Genomic DNA, 19,366 nt, shown 5'->3' on the forward strand with positions numbered 1-19,366 from the left:
TATCTTTAAATTTCTAGATGAATAAGGTCAAGATATATGTGTAGGAGTGTATTCAATTTAATAGGCAGAAAAACACAATGTAAACTTCATAGCAGTTTTTTTGGAAGTGTTTAGAATATTTATTCATTCAGCAATAAAAGTTTCAGAAGCTTGTTTGGACTATCATGTGAATAACAAACTATATTGATAAATTTATTATCAATAAATCCATTTATTATTTAGCAAGAGAGGCACCCTATTTTCATTGGTAAGCCTTTCCAACTTCACTCTGTCATCTTCAGGGAAAAGAACAAAAAGTGTTGACATGCTGAGATATAAGCAAATACCATGACTTCTTCCTCCATTTCCCAATAAAAGCCTGGCCACAACCTCAGTCCCCAGCTTTGGTACAATGGCTTTCCCTCTTCCTTGGACCTGTGTGCTAGTTGGTTGCTTTTCTGCTTCTCTAGCAGGAGCATATAATTTCTCAGATCTGTATCCGCCACTGTGGGAGAAGAGTCCTGGTCAGCTCAGTGACTACAGGGTAGAGAATGGAAAGTACCTCATTGATCCCTGGATATACTCTGAGAGACTGGGGATGTACAAAATCCTAGTGAACAAGACAGCGAGTTATTTTGAAAACATTGTCGCTAGCAATGAACAAAATATTTTTTGGGGTTTACCTCTCCAGCATGGCTGGCAATACAGAACAGGTAAGAATGACTCTTGTTTTCATCCTGATGATCTACTAATAGGACCACGTAGTAATTGGGAAGTAAGATTCTCTAAATACCATACCATGTTTTTGAAAATTGATTCTTTTCTTTTTCCTCTTTCCCCTCATAACCATATTTCTCCACTTCTCCTCCATAAAGCCTTCTTTTACATGCTTCTGTCTTGACTAGAATCCACAATGGGGCATAAGGGATAGTTGCCAAACACAAAAAGACTTCATATTAAATCTGTTGAAATCTATTGAGCATACTTCAAATATTTATTGAACTCGTGCTAGGTGCTAGATGCCATTTGAAGCACTTAGATGAACAAAACAGTCAAAAGGATATACATTAAAAACAGAAGTTGATGTCAAATTAACCTGAATTTTTTTGAAGTCCCAATTGTGATTACCTATACATGGAGATAGGGCTGATAGGTAAGGAGTGCCATCTTGTTCATAAGAATGTTTCTCTGCAAATGATTGATTCCTCTTGAAAATACATTCTAGTGTTTAGTTAGGAGATACGTTGTGGGCCAAGGGTTCATAAATTAGATATTTTTGTTCTTGCCAACAGAAGAAGCTCATGAAGGAGCTTATCCACATTGATAATACCACCAATAAGGATATATGTTCTATTCCAATACAAAAAATATAGAGAGTAGATTATGGTTGATATTAAGTCTGAGCAGTGGTCATATTCAGGAGCTACTGAGGAGGACAAGTCATGCTTCTTTGTTAGGGAATATCCTGAGACCCAAATCTACTCCTATTTATCTGGCATTCATTGGGGTCAAATCAACCCTGTCCAAGAGAAATCATTAATATAAAGTCTACTATGGGAGGCATGCCAACCTCAGGGGAGATACAGAGTCTGAATGAGCTGGTAGATTAATGCTCTTCTTTCTCTTTCTTTGCATTCACACATCAGGATCAAGTCTGACTAAACTCATCCATTGATGAGCTGATAAGTGTCCAGCATTTGCTAAAAGCAGTGGAGAGATGGGGTGTGAATAAGTACTTTCAGATAGTTTCCCTGCCATCAAAGAATTTACAGCACAAATGAAATAGGAAAAATAGCAGAAATAAAATAGAAAACAATAAACAATAACTCTTGGATAGACATTAAAAGTGCAAAACAAGGGCCAGAGTTGAGTCAGCTGGAGTGATCAGAAAAAAATGAATTTAACCTGAGACTTGAAATGTGGATGAAATTTTACTGGGGAAATAGAAATGAAATCTACTAGGAAATAAAAGAATGAGCCAAAGCAGTGTTTCTCAGTCTTGGCTGCATGTTGAAAATAACTACCTTGTTAAAAATAAAAAATACCAGTGTTTAAGTCCACCTGAAAAATTTTATTCTAATTTGATAATATTGGAAATTAAGCCAAAGGACAAGACCTGGAAACAGGATAGCATAGAAACATGTGCTTGATTGTAGGTTGTGTGTGTTTAAGGAAGGGACAAGAAAAGGAAGGGAGAAGGATTGAGTGCGAGGGACTTGTTGGGGACCAATGAAAGAAGAAGAGAACAAATTAAAGCAAAATAGTTATTGATATTCAAGAATTAATGTTAGTATATAACAAATAATCCCTACACCTTCTCTTTTCTAGGAAGATTAGCTGATCCCAGAGGAAGGAAAGGCTGTGGCTATGAATCTGGAGATCATTTGTGTATCTCCGTGGACAGCTGGTGGGCTGGTAAGTTCATTTATTCTTATTATTTTTTATTTTTTTAAAGGATTTTATTTATTTATTGGACAGACAGAGATCACAAGTAGGCAGAGAGGCAGGCCGGTGGGTGGGGAAGCAGGCTCCCCACCGAGCAGAGCGCCTGCCGTGAGGCTTGATCTCCCGACTCTGGGATCATGACCGGAACCGAAGGCAGAGGCTTTAACCAACTGAGCCACCCAGGTGCCCCTGGTAGGTTCATTTATATGGCAAAATAGGTAGTAGCCATCCCCAAGGAAAGTATTCAACCTAAAATCTTAGAGACAGAGACAAAACTATAGTATTCCTTTGTAAGAAGGAATCTATTTCATCATGTACCTTGTGGCCTTTATGCCACATTCTAGAATTTAACAGCCATAATGTCAATAATGATTCCTCGGGACACATACAGCTTTTCACAGAAGGACTGAAACAAGGAACTGCAAAGGACCATGGCCTCTGAAAGCCCAGCACTGGCAGTCAGGTGGGAGGTCCCACGAGAGACGGGGAGTCTCCAGAATGAGGAAGGATGAGAAATGAGAGAACAAGCAAATAGGGCTTTGCCTCATTTTGTTCACACCAAATGTGTTTGACTTTAAAACCATAAACGTGTCAGAGTAGTGTGCCACAAATCATTTTGTCAATCCGTAATCAAAGGCTCAGTCACATATTTAATACAAAAATAATCAAAAGGTTATTTTCTAATTCTTTAATTCTATTTTGTTCTTTAGTAATAAAATTAATTTCCACACAATTTCTCTGAGATATTTCCCAATAACTAGAGACAAGAATATATTAAGTTTCACTTTCTTGGATTTACACATATCATATAACACTTTTACATGTTTTTCTAATACTGTGCAGACCAGTTCTTTTCAAAGACCCACAAACAGTCATGGCCACGGATGTAGAACTCAGGCTTCTTTATTCTCCAATTGATTTAGTAGTTTGGAGTAGCAGTCTGCTCCACCGGGGCGTAGAATTGCATTCATAAATGCATGTCTCATCATAGACAATGTTCTGCATCACCAGTGAGAATCAGTATAAGCTTTATAGCCATCAAAATTATAATGTCTAAATCTGATGGAATAGGTTATATTTAGAGAGAAATAAAAAAGTTAATTCATTGTCAATTTAAGACAAAGATCTTATCCAAAGATCAACTGTCAACACTTACCCAAAATGTTTGCTTTAAAAACCCAATATAAAACAAGGACTTTGTGATATCATGGTTGCACATTAAACTTGGCTAAGTACAAAGTACAAAATGTTAACACTATAGCCACATTAAAATGTTTTAGAAAAATATTGTTATGACAAAGCTTCAGTTAGAGGTGTATCATTCTATGTGCAAATAGATAATTTTCTTCCTTTTTTACTTAACACTTTGAAAAATTGGATATTAAGTAATATTAAATTAATATGAAATGTCAACATTAATTTTTATTTAAGATATAGACAACGGCTTGAGTCTATGTTTATTTATGATTCTAGGTTTATTAACAAAAGCTATGTATATGATCCTTAGGGAGATTTTTAATTTTTTTTTGGTAGTGACTAACTTTTTGGTTTCTGGACTTGTGATTTTTGCTTACTAGTTCACAGACTACTTAAAAATATTCTCTATCACATTTGTTAGTGCTTGTGGTAATAATAAGTATTTTTGCTGTTACAGATATGAATTACTTTCTAAGTGCATTACCTTTCCTTGCTGCGGTTGATTCTGGCATAATGGGGATATCATCAGACCAAGTCATGCTTTTGCCACCACCCAAAGATCAGACGAATTTTTGCCTTAATGTTTCTAGTTGTCAATCATCCTTTCCTGAGATAATGAGCAAGTGGAATGCCTTTTACCAGGTTGCTTTCTTAAGTTCTATAATTTATTTTCTTAGGAGGTGATAAGAGAATTTCCTTTTTTGTATAATGTTTTTTGTCTAGGTCTTTTTGTTCATCATATAATATTTTCCTAAATGCAAAAATGTAAATTGTTATGCAACTTATATTATTACTTTACAGTGGGGGATTATGTGCCATTAATACCCTCTGAACCAATACAGCATTAACACAAAGCCTATCCACTCATTTAAATTAAATTATACATAAATGTGAGAGCACAAAATGTATCTTACTAAATGAAAAGAGTATTCTGGCTAATTGAACCTGCATGGCAACCAAGGGTTAACTCTTGGGAGAAATACAATTATAGAGTTTGTTTTTAGAACAGTCAATTAACTTATTTCAACTGAATTAATAAATGATCATAATAATGAATTAATTAATGATCAAACCTGAAAGTAGCTCGCAAAGTAAAGGAGTGAGGCAAGACAAAGGCAAGATCAGGGTTTGGTAGGAATCCCTGACAGCAGGTGAGGTGATGGACACTGAAAGAGCTCCGTAACCCTCCCCCAACCCCTAGAGGGCCCTGTCCGGTCAAGGGGTCTGTACCTAACAGTGCCATAGCTGGGCGGGGAGGGGGGTTCCAGGACCTACTTCCAAGCCCTTGCAGGCCTGGATGGCAATAACCCACACACTAAACAATTATGTGACAATCAAAACCAAATATTCAAAAAGCAAAATGCAAACACTGGCTAAACATAGAAGTGGGCTAAGGTCCACAATAAAAAGATAGATTTACTAGTTCTTTAGATTATTAATTCACTACTTTAGATATGATTGAATTAAATATCCTAACAAAAATTTCCTCTTTTTCTTAATTTTAAACTTTTTTGGTAATTTCTACTATGGTGGCAGAAAAACAAATGACAAACCAAAACCAAAATCCTCCTGGCCAGTATAAAATACTGACTCTTGTGAAAATTGTTGCAGCTCATTTCTTATAGGTGCATTCAATAGTATTACTTATAATAGATATTTATTATACTCTATTATGGAGTGTTATTCACTAAGAGTCTGCATAGTTCTTAGAAACAAAAATTCTCCTCTCTTGTAGAATATTTCTAGCTTATATATGGGATTCAATGAAATGTTAAGGAGAGGAATTGTTATATTTTCTCAAATATGAATAAATGTCTCCTTTGCTATAGCATTTGCAGGATCCTTCTAGTAGCTTTGAAGACCTGTTGAAGTACTTCTGGGCTGCACATGTTTCAACCTTGGAATATGCTAGCAAAATATTTGAAGATAGGTAAGAATGGATCCCAAATCATTTCTATTTAAGATAGTAAATGATTTTGGCCTTACTTATGCCTTTTTATTCCTCTTCTAAAGTGATGGTTAATCTTCCTATTAAATAATATTATTCACTGAGTATTTTAATGATGAAGTATAACTCTTTTAGAATGATTTGATTAAAAAGTGTCTTATGAAGAAGGGGCAAAATTTTGTGGGGGAAAAAAAAAAACATCTTTTACTAACCAACTGATAGCTAACAAAACAGCTAGCCAACCAACCAACAAATAAAACATACAACAAATTTCTCTATATAAAAAGAAAGAAAAGAAATTTTCTTCATTATTTTAACCATGGGCACATCATATGGTAGGTACATACTTAAAGAAAAAGATAAACTAGCATCAGGATTAGCACACAGGATAGTTTAGCAGATTATCAAGCCACTCTACATGTTACATCTACATGTTACTCTCTATATCTAGAGTGCTTAGTTGTGAATGATAATGTATTAGTCAGGGTTCTCCAAACAAACAGCGCCAATAGGAAATAGTGTTAGATAGATGATAGATAGTTGATAGATTAATAGATTAGCTAGATGATAGATAGAGAAATAGGTAGATAGATAGACAGATAGATAGGTGGAACCAGGAGAAGCCTATCTTCCAGTCTGAAGACCATCAGTCAAGAGAATTCTCTCTTACTTTAGGGAGGGTTAGACTTTTGTTCTAATACACTTTCAAAAGATTGGATATGACCCATCCACATTAGGGAGGGCAATATGTTTCACTCAGTCAAATGATTTTGGAAACTGAGATTTCCCAAAAAACCCTTACAGAAACACCCAAAATAATGTTTAACTAAATATCTGGGCACCCTGAGGCCCAGTCAAGTTGATACATAAAATCCGCTATCATGGACACTGTCTGAGGGTGAAGTCAACCACTTTGAGTGAAGTGTGGGGTAGAAATCTGGGTATGGTAAAAAACAGGAACCAAAAAATTGGGGTCCTTGGTATTGTATAAGTAGACTGGTAAAGCCAGCAGGATGTGTGCCTCTTAATTTCACTGATTGTCTCTCCCACTGACTCCCACTGACCATCAGTTAGGTAAATAAATCACGTAAGTAGCAGATTCAAAGCACGTTTCCTCCTTTACCTCCTTTATTGATATGGTTTCAAAAACCAGATATTAAGTTGGGCAATGGAAGAGTTTTCTCCTGGGGCAGCATCAGTGATAGGATTTGGGGCTGCAGTTGTAACTCAACTGCTTTTTCTATTCTGATGACAGGAAATGAGATTATTAGACAATGATTCTGGCCTGGGATTGCCTACCTCAAGATATGACTGATAGCAAGTCATTGTTCTAGATTACTTTTTTCATTTACAGATGTTCCAGGTTCATATACAAAGATAAATCACTAGAGAATCCAACTTTGTCCCTAAGAAATATAAGAGTACTTCAGGTAAATTCAAGGAGATTGAAGAAACTTTTTTCTTATAGGCACATTTCTTGTCTCCTGTGGACTTAGACTTTTAATCTAATTGTATTTATTCCTATATATGTAATGGAACTGCTTTTGAAAGAAATACCGTATTTTTAACAGGCTAAATTTATTTAAAAACTCCAAAATCACAGAGCATATGAATTTTTGGTGAATAATCTTAAATATTTACATGACTATTTTGATCACAAGCATATGACCTAAAAAATCTTTTTCTGATAGTGTTAGAAGCACTTTCCTCACTAATTATAACCAAAAAAATTGCTTTTTAATAACTCTTTTTATTCTCTGAAATTTGATCCTTCTTACTTGACCTTCTATTTAGGTATTAACAAATGACTCTCTCAAATGAGTTTTTTAAACAGCTACTGTTTCTCAAGTACAATAAGTAAAAGAAATTTCACGAAGTATCCTAATATAAGATCTCACCTGAAAACACCTCATTTCTCTATATCCCGAGTATGTAGTTGAGCTGTTTAGGAACTTTCTTAAAATGTTATGGCCAGGGAGTAGCAGGGCTAGTATTCAAATTTCTCCTAACTCCATAGCTCATTTTCTTACCTGCAAGGTACATGGCCTACAAACTCATTTGATGAGGTCAGTAACTACCAAGGTTCTTCTTCCTTTCTAAAAAGATATTAAAAGCTATTAAACAATAAAAAAATGTTTCCACATTTTCAATATATAATGAAGCAGGAATAAAATACAATATTCACTTCCTTGATGAAGAATCTTTCAATTCTGGGGAGAGATGAACCATGCAGGCAATCACCTAATTGAACAAAATATCATTCTTAACCTCTTCTCCCTCCCTCTAGGTAGGTTAGCAGGCAAGTGAGTGTGATCACGGCCTCCCTGTTCTAGGAGTTAGAATAGTGGATGGATGGCCCTTAGACCATCTATGGGAATGGTCTGTGGGAAGATCTTAGCATCTTCCCACAGCTGCTGCTATCTCTATTTCAGGAATTCTTCAGAAATCCATCCATCCTTTCCCCCCTCCCTCCCTTCCTTCCTTCCTTCCTTCTTCCTTCTCTCCCTCCCTCCCTTCTTTCCTTCCTTCCTTCCTGTTCCTTTAATTCATATATTGAATTCAGGTGTGCTTTCTTATTTTTTGTTTTGGATCACTTTTAGTTTGTATATTATCTACTTCGTATATGTCAATGATTTAAAGAGTCACATGGTTCTATGAGGTTTTTCCATCTCTTCCACCAAAAATACATAAGTAAATGAAACAGCTGTATCCAGGAAGAATACAACTATAACCACTGGTTACATTGATATTTGGTGCTATATTTCTAAAAATAAAAAATCCTATAACATTTCCTGATTTGTAGATTTAAGTATAATCCTTTTTATCATGACCATAGAAAATTACCACTTAGCTCCCCTCACCCACACACCACGCAAATTCTTCCCACTTCTCACTTTCTCTGCATGATTGTTTAGTGATTTGGATTGGGACAATGTTCAGTGGCTACATTATTTTAACTATTAATTGCTCTTCATATCACATGTACTAAACTGATTATAATTATTTTCCTTTGTTATCTTATTCCCTTTAGCGTTGATAATTTTTTACACATTTTTGTTTACTTTCTATTGTACACAACGCTAATTACTTCAAGTTGGCAAACCAAGGAAGTTTCTTCTCAACATGTTTAAAAGCATCTGGAATTATATCAATTTTTTCTTCTTGAAGAGGTTTCTTTCGGAGCTGTTGACCTGCTCTGCTTTGCCTGGGTGGTCAGATAGGATTCTTAGGTCTCTAGTATATTTATACTAGATTTCTTTTCTCTCTTCTTTGAGTTGAATCGCCCATTTCTAGTATCCTGTATCTTTTTATTTCTTGGATTACTTTGTTTGTCAGGACTTATATACTGGTCGATTCAGAACAGTTGTATAAGAAGAAAAAATTGTAGGTAATTTGCATTCTTACAGTATCATTATTCTATCACGATTTCTGACTGAGGCTTTGAGTTACAGAAAGGCTTTGATTACAGAAACCTAGGCTGGTAATACTTAAGATTTTTGAAGGCATATCTCCATTACTTTTTAGCTTCAGTTTCATTGTTGAGAAGTCTGCAATTTATTAGGTGTGTTGTCCTGTATTTCATTTTGTTTTCTTCACGAGAATGTAGACAGGTGATAACTACTAAATCTCAGTGTCATAGACCAGTGTTTATTCCTCACATGTTTAAGATTCAGCTGCGCAGGTCTGCTGATCATTCTTAGGCTCACATCATGTTAGCTGATTTTGATTGGCATCCCAGGATTGAGTGAGGCTCAGCTCTGCTCCACTTGTCTTCTCATTCTTCAGTAAACAAGCTTTACAAGTGTTTACCATAGTGACAGCAGAATGGCAAAAGAGAGAAACCAAATTGTGAAAACATATTTCTGGCTTACAGGGTGTCAAGTTGGCTAATATCCTATTGGCCAAATGAAATCTTATGGCTGAACCAGGATCAGAAAGTTATGCCTCTCTCCTTCCTACCTCCTTCCAATGTAATAGGGAAGGGGCACTGGGAAAAACAAACACCAGAGATAGAAAGAGTTTGAAAAACTGCAGACATGTTTGCAATCTACTATATACTGGGATATTTCCTTCAAATCTCATATGTTACTTTTTAAAGAATATATTAGGGTTTTTTCTTTACATGAGACAATACTGAGCTCTGTATGGTCTACATATACTTAAAACTGTTGGATCTTGGATCCTAAGATTGATTGCTGCACGTATATCTGTATTTTATATTAAAATGAGCCTCTTAAGGTGTATTTTTATTTTTTTTTAACTTGGCTACATCTTAACTGAAATATTAGATGAATTGTCCAATAACAGATTTAGTTAAATCATTTGAAAGGATTCCATTTGATCTGACTTTGCTTATATGCCTTTGTGCCTTGAACTGGTGCCCTCACCTCTTTCCTAGTGTTTATTTAAGCCATTGTTCTTAGGGCTTGCGGTTTATCTAAGCCATTGCAGTTTATTTAAACCATTGTTTCTCACTTGTGATGAGCACTGGGTGTTATATGTAAGTGACAAATCACTAAATTCTATTCTTGAAACAATATTACACTATATGGTAATTAACTAGAATTTAAATAAAAACTTGAAACTAAAAAATCAAAAACAAAAACAAGAAAATAATGAGGCTGAAATTCTGAATGGACTAATTAAAATTGTACGTGTTTCCACTTGTCTCTTAGGTTGGAGTATTATTCTAAGCCAGAAGCAAATTTTGGAAGAAATTGGGTTGTGGCTGTGAAATATTTAGCGGCAGCCCTCTTTCCAACAACTTTGGTCAGAACATATGAATTCCAGAAGGGCCTGCCTCCACGAATGCTTGTTAATGGGGATAGAGCCCCCTTCATCCATGACTTTACTGACTTTCAAAACATGGTTCTTCTTGTTCTAAGTTTTCTTGGCCGAGTGGACAACTCTCCAGGTAACAGCCTTGTAAGCAATACCTCAGAGAAAATTAATATCTCATTGAATAAAGGAAGAAATAATGATTTCATTAGATACAAAAATCATCATAACACATACTGTCAAAGAAAGTCATGATTTTCCATGGGTATCCATTCCACAGTTTTTGGTCCTTCTAAGGGTGGCCTGTCCTTTCTTATGCATCTTTATTGATCCATGAAGCCAACAGTCAGCCTCCAGTCCCCTTTTCATCCACAAACCCAGATACAGTCCTTTGCTGCTGTTACACTATTACTTTTTTAAAAACCTTACACATTGCTCTTAAATGTAGCAAAAAAAAAAAAAATAGAAATCTCAAAAGAAAACATGCCATGATTAATGGGAAAAACTAGCAAATTGACTTACATGAGCTCACTTGATCTAGTCTTACTAGCTGTGGATGAAATATTCTGCTGCAGCCCCTCAACTGTAGGGCTTTCTTCAGAATGAAAAACAGAAGGAATCTATAATTGTACCTTCGAATTACCACATCATCTCAATTTTCTAGATATGGTCTTATGCAGTGAACCAAGCTGAAAACATTAAATTAAAATAATTAAAATATTACGATTTTTAACCCCTCCAAAAGAATCTGAAAGATACAAAAGCAAAGTAAACATAAAGCCATTAAATATATGTTTTGAAATCTTATTTGTATTAATTTGAGTAAGAAATAACCCCAAACATTTAAGGCTTTCATGCAATGGCAGTTTCTTCTTGCTGTAGTAATGGTTCCAGTGAAATATTCTCAGTCAATGGCAGTTTCCCTTTACACAATGAACAGAGGAGTAAGTCCCCTTCTATCTGTGCTTGTTCCAACCCCTGACTTCTATATAATCTACATCCCACCAGCAGAAAGATGCTCTCATGTTTGGAGAAGCAGTGGGGTAGGGAATTAAACTGTTGTCTATGGACTACTTTTGTGTGACAAACTATACCATGAAAGGAGAAGCATGAATTTTGTTAATCGCCTGCCAAATTTGGCATAAATTGCATAGGCTTGGGTTGTATAAACTGGATTTCCTCTTAAGATGTACAAGGTGAAGAACTGAGTGGAGAGTGAAAGTTATTTCATTTAAAGCTTGAAAGTACCATTGTACAAGATTTCATTACAGATTAACTTTTACTGAAATTTGGCTTTGTGTCACAAGTTTGAATTGCTTTCACAAAAAAAAAAAAATAGGAGAGTAAATGTTGAAAGTTACTGGTGAAAAAATGGTGAACCTTGACAGCGTAATTGTATAGACCTTATATAACAAGGTACTTACTGTTGTCAAGTTGTCATTTTCATGGCAACCACTCTCCACTAACACTCAGAATTCAGTCTGTATCAAAGGCCTTGGAGTTTTCAAATAAGCAGAGAATAGAGAAAACAGATATATCGAAAACAAAGAATGAGTGAAAAACAAATACTGACACTTAAAAATGAGAATTTTCAGTTAATCTTTGATAGAAACATATGTATAAAGTTTTCAATAAAGTTTAAAAGTGTCATGTAGCTACTTTTTAGTCTCCAGAAGGATTTTCTACAAGAAACTTAAGCTAAGTTCATTAAATTTAATCTACAAAATAAAATTAACCTTTCAGGCTTCAAATTAGCTTTTTAACATTTTTGCTGATGGTAAGAATTGGCATGGAGTTTTTAGTTTGTAATTATGTAAAATTCTGAACCATCTCTTTATCTATAGTGCATCAAGTTTTAATCCTTGACTATACATATTCTAAGAGTAAAGTTCATATTTAAGTTGAAAGAAACATTAGGTATAAATTAGTAAGAAAACAAAGCTTGCCTAGATTTTATTACTTTATTTCCACATGGGTGAGATTTAAAATGAACAATGAAGACTGCATGAAGATTTAAAACTGTCAAAAGCTGATATTCATGTTAATATAATTTTAAAATGCTTTTAAAAACTTGTTGAATTTCATGATTCAAAACTGAGGCCAGCTACCCCTTTTGCTGCCCCTAACCTGACCAAGAGGTTTGTTACCTCCTACTCTTCTGCTGCAATGGTCACTACCTCCTCCTTTCTTTGAAAGTTTCTTCCCAGCAAACAACTGTTTGCTGAAGTATGATGTATGGTTGGGTGAGAGGAAATGAACTTGGGTATCTCAGAAGCTGCAGTGAAGAGGGTGACATAGGAAGCTCCTGAACTTACTCCTTTCACGGACACCAAACCGACAGCTACAGACAGGAAAATTCACTCTGAAAGAAATCCAGAAACTAGCTGAATGACTCTTACTCTTTGGGAAAATGAGAAAAAAAATCCACATCAATGCAGGAAGGAGAGGCTGAGACACAATCTTGCCGTAAGCCCCAGCCGTGGTGAAGCAACACAGAATAGGGAGAGATCTCACAACTCCCAGCTTCTCCTTAAGGAGTGATGAGTTTGGACCTCATATCCATCCATACATCGGAACCCCAACTTCTAAGACTTCCATGTGAGAGATGTGCTCCCAAACATCTAGTTTTGAAAGCCAGCAGGGCTTGGATCTGCAAGACTCAGAAGGCTATAGCAAACTAGGAGACAATTCTTGAAAGGTTTGTGCAGACACACTGTGACAAATTCCTAAGGGTCCAGAGCAGAGGCAGCAAACTGAAACACACCAGTCTTTTCATGAAAGAAGGCTGTTTGTTCATTCTAATAGCTATGGACTGAGGGGCAGCTTTCTAATTTAATACTGCAACACTACAGAAACCAAGAACTTGATGGTGTCATCTTGGCACTCTCCCTTTATTTTGTTTCAGAGTAAAGGTACCTCCTGGGGAACTTGTACACACATCTGTGCCATGTTTTTTTCAGAGGATACCCCTTGATTGCATGGCTCCAATAGCCAACAGGGCTTAATTAAATTGATGGGTTCCATAGGACTGTAACAAACAAAAACTGCTACCTGAGGATCCAGCTTAAAACCATGTGGCATCCAGGTGTTGACTGAGCTCTGCCTCTTTGGGACACTGATAGTGCTTGGCCCACCTTCAACTACTGGGGGCCATTAAGAACACACTATGCAGTTTCACAAAGAATTGGAAGACAGCCAAGAGGAAGGGCATGGCTGAATGGTAAAATTTATCTTTTATACAGAGGCCTCTTCTTCAAAACTGGGAGAGGTGGCTGTTTTGTCTAATTCATAGAAACCAGCACAGAAATGCAAGGAAAATGAAGACACAGAGGAATATATTCCAAATAACAGAACAGCATAAAACCTCAGAAAAAGACTTTACTAAAATGGAGATAAGTGATTTACCGGATAAAGAGTTCAAAACAATGGTCACAAAGATACTCTCTGAGGTCAGGAAAAGAATTCATGAACAAAGTAAAAATTTCAATAGGGAAATATAAAATATAAGAAAGTACCAAACTGAATTCACCAACCTGAAAAAATATAATCACAGAGCTAAAAAATTTAATAGAGAGATTCAACTGCAGTGGAAGACAGGATCCAGAACTTGAGAAAAAGACAGCAGATGTCATCCAATGAGAGGAGCAAAAAGAGAGAAGAATGAAAAAGTATGAAGATAGGTTAAAGACATGTATAGAACAACATCAAGTGGACCAATACGTATGTTGCAAGGGTCCCAGAAATAGAAGAGAGAGAGAAAGGAGCAGAAAATGTATTGAAAGAAATCATGACTGAAAATTTCTGTAACTTGGGAAGGACACAGACATCCAGATTCAGGAAATCTAGGGTTCTAAATAAGATGAACCCCAAAAGACCTACATCAAAACACAGAATTAAATTGTCAAAAGTTAAAGACAAAAAGGGAAACTTAAAAGCAATAAGAGAAAACTCATTTTGTACAAGGGAACCTCCCCTCCTCCCATAAGACTCAGGAGACTTTTCAGGAGAAATTTTACCAGTCAGAAGGGTGGCATGAATTATTTAAAGCACTGAAAGAAAAAACTCCCAACCATGAATACCCTACCTGCCAAAATTTTTCTTCATAATTGAAGGAAAAATAAAGAGTTCTCCAGACAAGCAAAAGCTGAAAGTGTTCAGCACCAGTAAACTGGCTTTATAAGAAATGTCAAAGGGTCTTCTTTAAACTGAAACAAAAGAGTTGCTAATTATAACAAGAGAACATATGAAAGCATAAATCCCTCTGATAAAGGTAAAATACAGTTAAATTCAGGATAATCTAATGTAATGGTGGTGTGTTCATAACCTATAAACTTATAAATGAAGAAAAATAATTCCATTTACAATTACATCAAAAAGAATAAAATATCTAGAAGTAAATTTAATCAAGGAGGTGAAAGACCTGTACACTGAAAACTGTAAGACAGTAACGAAAGAAATTGAAAAAGACACAAGTAAATGGAAAGAAATTCCATTTTCATGAATTGGAAACATTAATATTGTTAAAAAGTCCATACTACCCAAAACAGTCTACAGATTTAATGCATCATGTATTAAAATTCCAGTGTCATTTTCCACAGAAATAAAATGATCCTAAAATGTGGATTCAACAACAAAAACACCCTGTGTAGCCAAAGCAGTCTTGAGAAAGAAGACCAAATCTGGAGGCATCTCACTTACAAATTTCAAGCTATACTATAAAGCTATAGTTAGCAAAACAGTAAGGTACTAGCATAAAAAGAGACACATAGATCAATGGAACAGAATAGAGAGCCCAGAAATAAACCCACACGTATGTGGTCAGTTAATTTACAGCGAAGGAAGGAGCCAAGAATAAACAATGGGGAAAGGACAGTCTCTTAAATAAATGGTGCTGGGAGAACTGGGCAGCCACCTGCAAAAGAATGAATTGGGCCATTATCTTACCTCAAATGCAAATGCAAATGCAAATGCAAAAGACTCAACAGTGAGATCTGGAGCCATAATCCGGTAGGAGAAAACAAAGGAGAAAACAAAAAAAAAAACAAAATTCTCTCACCCACCAATCAGGTAACATGCTTGACATTGATCTTAGTGAGGAGTGCTTGAATTAGACATCAAATGCAAAGGCATCAACAAGAACAAAATACAAATGGGACTATATTGAACAAAAAGGAAGCAAAGGAAATTATTATTATAGAAGCTTCTCATAGTTGCTGACGTTAACTCCAAGAAGTAACTATATACTACTTTGAGAAGTAAATATGTCAAAAACAAGGTTCTGATTATGAGATGAAACTGAAAAACCTAGTAACATTTGTAGACAAAACAGTGAAACAAGTTTTAGACCAACTTAAAAATCAATTTGTTTCAATAAACTGAGTTTTGGGGAGTAATGATCATTGTTTTGTATTTCAAAAGTATTGAGTTTAGAAATCAGTTGTATGATAATGCCTTTGTATGTTTGTCTTTTCCCATGCATTTTTAAATAACCAGTAATCTATACTTCATTAAAATTTTTGGATGTGTTGACTGACTCAATATTAATCAAATTAACCTAACTTCCTCACTAGTTTAAACAGAAAGAAGAGAAAAGAGCTATTTTGGTTCTCGGGACTTTATAACAGATTAGCTCTAGCCAACTGAGAAACATGAGCCAAATTCTCTCACCCACCAACAGGTAACATGCTCCATCTCCATGGAAAGAATTAAACGATGTAAATAAGAATAGCTCTTCATGGAAATTAATCTTCCCATCCCCAGAGTGTAGGAAGAAAACAGAAGTAGATCTGGGACCAAGCGTTCTGGACACTTTCAAACCATTAACTCTTGTATGTTAACAGATCTAACCTGAAATATTTCTTCTCTTCAAAAATCATTTTAAAAACTTTTATTTTTTTCTCTATTTTAAATTACTGTTACTTTTACTGACTTATCTTAAACTATAATATAGTCAAACTTAAAAAGTCTAAGTACATTGATACATTAAATGACAATTAAAGTCTTCTTCCCCACCTCTCTTCATTTATACCTCTTGGTTCTTCACCCAGTGTTTAAAAGTGGTGCAAATTGTGTTTGAACATAAATATATAAATGGATAAATAAGACCTGTGCTGTTTGCACAAATGAAATCATACTCACTGCTTTGCACTCCATTTTTTTTACTAGAAAACTTTCTTCAAGCTCTTGGATATCAGGATATATTGATCCAACTCATTCTGTTTAACAGATATGTAATGTTTCATTTAATAAATTTACTATAACTGTAGGCATTAGTTTCTGTTATAAACTGATGGTAATAATGTAACAATGGCATTTTATGTATGTTTTTCTTGGCAGAGTTTATGATTTTACCAATAAATTTGTAGAGAGGAAATGAATGAAAGTCAATGAGTTATATATTGCTGAGTGGCACTTAAAATAGTTTTCAGGAGTTTCATTTTTGTCATAAAACTGAATTAAGGTTTTTGTTTTCTCTAAATTACTATCATATAGCAATTTCTGTAACTTACATTAGTTTCTTATGTAGAAAATGCTACTGCACTGTTGTATTAATTTATAGTTCTTTGTTTTTTTAATTTAAATTCATTAGCCAACATATGGTACATCATTAGTTACAGATATAGAGTTCAATAAGTCATCAGTTGCATATAACACCCACTGCTCATCACAACATGTGCTCTTCTTAATGCCCATCACCTAATTACCCCATACCCCCACCCGCCTATTCTTCCAGCAGCCCTCAGTTTGTTTCCTGTAGTTAAGAGTCTATAATGGTTTGTCTCCTTCTCTGATTTCTTCTCATTCAGTTTTCCCTCTTTCCCTATGATCCTCTGCACTGTTTCTTACATTCCACATATGAGTGAAAACATATGATAATTGTTCTCTGATTGACTTATTTCACTCAGCATAATACCCTCCAGTTCCTCCATGTCACTGTAAAAATTGTAAATGGTAGGATTTCATCCTTTTTGGTGGCTGAGTAATATTCCATTGTATACATGAACTACATCTTTACCCATTCATCGGTTGAAGAAGATCTCAGCTCCTTTCAGTTTGGCTACCACAGACATTGCTGCTATGAACATTGGGGTGCATGTGGCTCTTTTTTTCACTATATCTGTATCTTTGGGATAAATACCCCGTAGTGCCATTTCTGGGTCATAGGGTAGCTCTATTTTTAACTTCTTGAGGAACCTTCATACTGTTTTCCAGAATGGCTGTACTAGCTTGCATTCTCACCAACAGTGTAAGAGTGTTCCCCACTCTCCACAACCTCGCCAACATTTGTTGTTTCCTGACTTGTTCATTTTAGCCATTTTGACTGGTGTGAAGTGGTATCTCATTGTAGTTTTGATCTGTATTTTCCTGATGGTTAGGGATGTTGAACATTTTTTCATGTGTCTGTTAGCCAGTTGTATGCCTTCTTTGGAGAAATGTCTGTTCATGTCTTCCGCCCATTTCTTGACTAGATTATTTGGTTTTTGGGTTATCTGATACATCATTTGCAAATATCTTCTCCCATTGTGTAGGTTGCCTGTTAGTTTTGTTGATGAATTTACAATTCTTTTGATGTGTTTGTGCACTTTCCCTAGTTTTCTGATTATTTGTATTTCTTATTGATTTTTATATGAGTTTGTCAATAAATTTTAAATTTAAAAAATTCATATGTATAATTATCAAGTAACAAATATGTAATTTTTATGTGAAAATACATAGTTTTATTTAAAATAAACATTTTAATAATTAAGTATTAACTTGAATTTACATGTAATAATTTTATATCTTTTCCAGGTTTATTTTCATTGACTGCATGGAAAATTTTAATGAGGACACATCATGCAAGGAAGCAAGTTCTAGAGCTTTTTCAAATAATTCTTGAAATCTTTAATCCAATATTTCTGAGTGCTCCCAATGTTTAATTAGTGAACTAAAGATGAACAATTCTAATTTGTTGAGCAACAGTAATTTCAAAATTTTAGTATGATCATAACCATTAGTTTTCTTGTTTCTGATATTTTTGATTTATGCTCATTTGTTAGGATTTTATCCATGCATTCTAACTTTAAATTCAAATCAATGCTATGATTATTTTGCTTGATTAATAATTCTTGAGTTTTTAAATTTTAGGATCTAAAGAAAATGATATTAAGCCATCATAAATCATTGTGAAATCAAACAAACATTAAATTTATATGGCTCCTTTGTTATTACCCTATATAACTAATTACATGAAATTTAGAGCAATATGTCTTGCTGATTTATAACCAAAATCCAGAACATTTTAAAATAAATACGGACAGTCAACTAAGATTTTTAAAACTCATTAACAGAACTGACAGAATACATACCTGATTTGTCTTTCTACGTGTGTGTGTGTTTCCTGCCCTTGGGTCCACACTTGATAATGAATGCTTCAGTGTCAAGTTTGTTAGTGTTGCTCTCTTTCAGGAGAGAGACTACTCTGGCCAGGGGGTTGGTGACTTCCAGTGCTGAAATGAAGCTTTTGTATGTAGGCTTTCCCAGGGCCTCATCCACAGACTGAATCTACCCTCTAACTCTTGGAAAAGGAAATACTTCTACACTTGCTCTCTTTCTGATTTAAGTAATGTCTACATCATGACCAGAAGCATCTTTTCAATTAAAAGTCAGATCATGTTTCTCCTCTGCTCAAACTTAAAATGGCTTGCTATCTCTCTCAGAGTAAAACCCACAGCATATACACATGTGGCTCACACAGCTGACAGGATCTAGTTGTATTAGATCTCACTCCCTCTTTCCTACTCTCCTCCCACTAATCCCCTTTCACAATGGCCTCCTTGCTCTTCCTCAAACACTGAAACGCACTCATGACTCATGATTTTTGGAGCATTGTTTCTTTTGTCAAGAATGCTCTTCCTCCAAACCACTGCCTACCTCAGCTCTCTACCTCTTACTGCTCTTTTTTCCAATGTCACCTTCTTTGATTGTCAGGATATTCTTTGACTTCTTTGTGTAAATTTGTACCCACACAGTAATCTC

The 19,366-nt window shown here is 35.2% G+C and overlaps 1 protein-coding gene across 1 annotated transcript in view; it reads left to right on the top strand.

Annotated features, from left to right (window-relative positions):
- The first annotated feature begins 391 nt into the window (after nucleotides 1-391).
- Nucleotides 392-19,366, top strand: part of CUNH6orf58 (chromosome unknown C6orf58 homolog) — a 40,883-nt gene continuing 21,908 nt past the window's right edge. Inside the window, exons 1-5 of the mRNA XM_032861964.1 lie at nucleotides 392-692; nucleotides 2,308-2,394; nucleotides 4,079-4,263; nucleotides 5,451-5,551; nucleotides 10,246-10,495. Coding sequence (XP_032717855.1) covers nucleotides 392-692; nucleotides 2,308-2,394; nucleotides 4,079-4,263; nucleotides 5,451-5,551; nucleotides 10,246-10,495 — 924 coding nt within the window. The remainder of the gene's footprint in view (nucleotides 693-2,307; nucleotides 2,395-4,078; nucleotides 4,264-5,450; nucleotides 5,552-10,245; nucleotides 10,496-19,366) is intronic.

This window comes from Lontra canadensis, unplaced genomic scaffold (genome assembly GCF_010015895.1).
Source record: "Lontra canadensis isolate GAN:19392208 unplaced genomic scaffold, GSC_riverotter_1.0 scaffold23, whole genome shotgun sequence".
Taxonomy (NCBI): Eukaryota; Metazoa; Chordata; class Mammalia; order Carnivora; family Mustelidae; genus Lontra; species Lontra canadensis.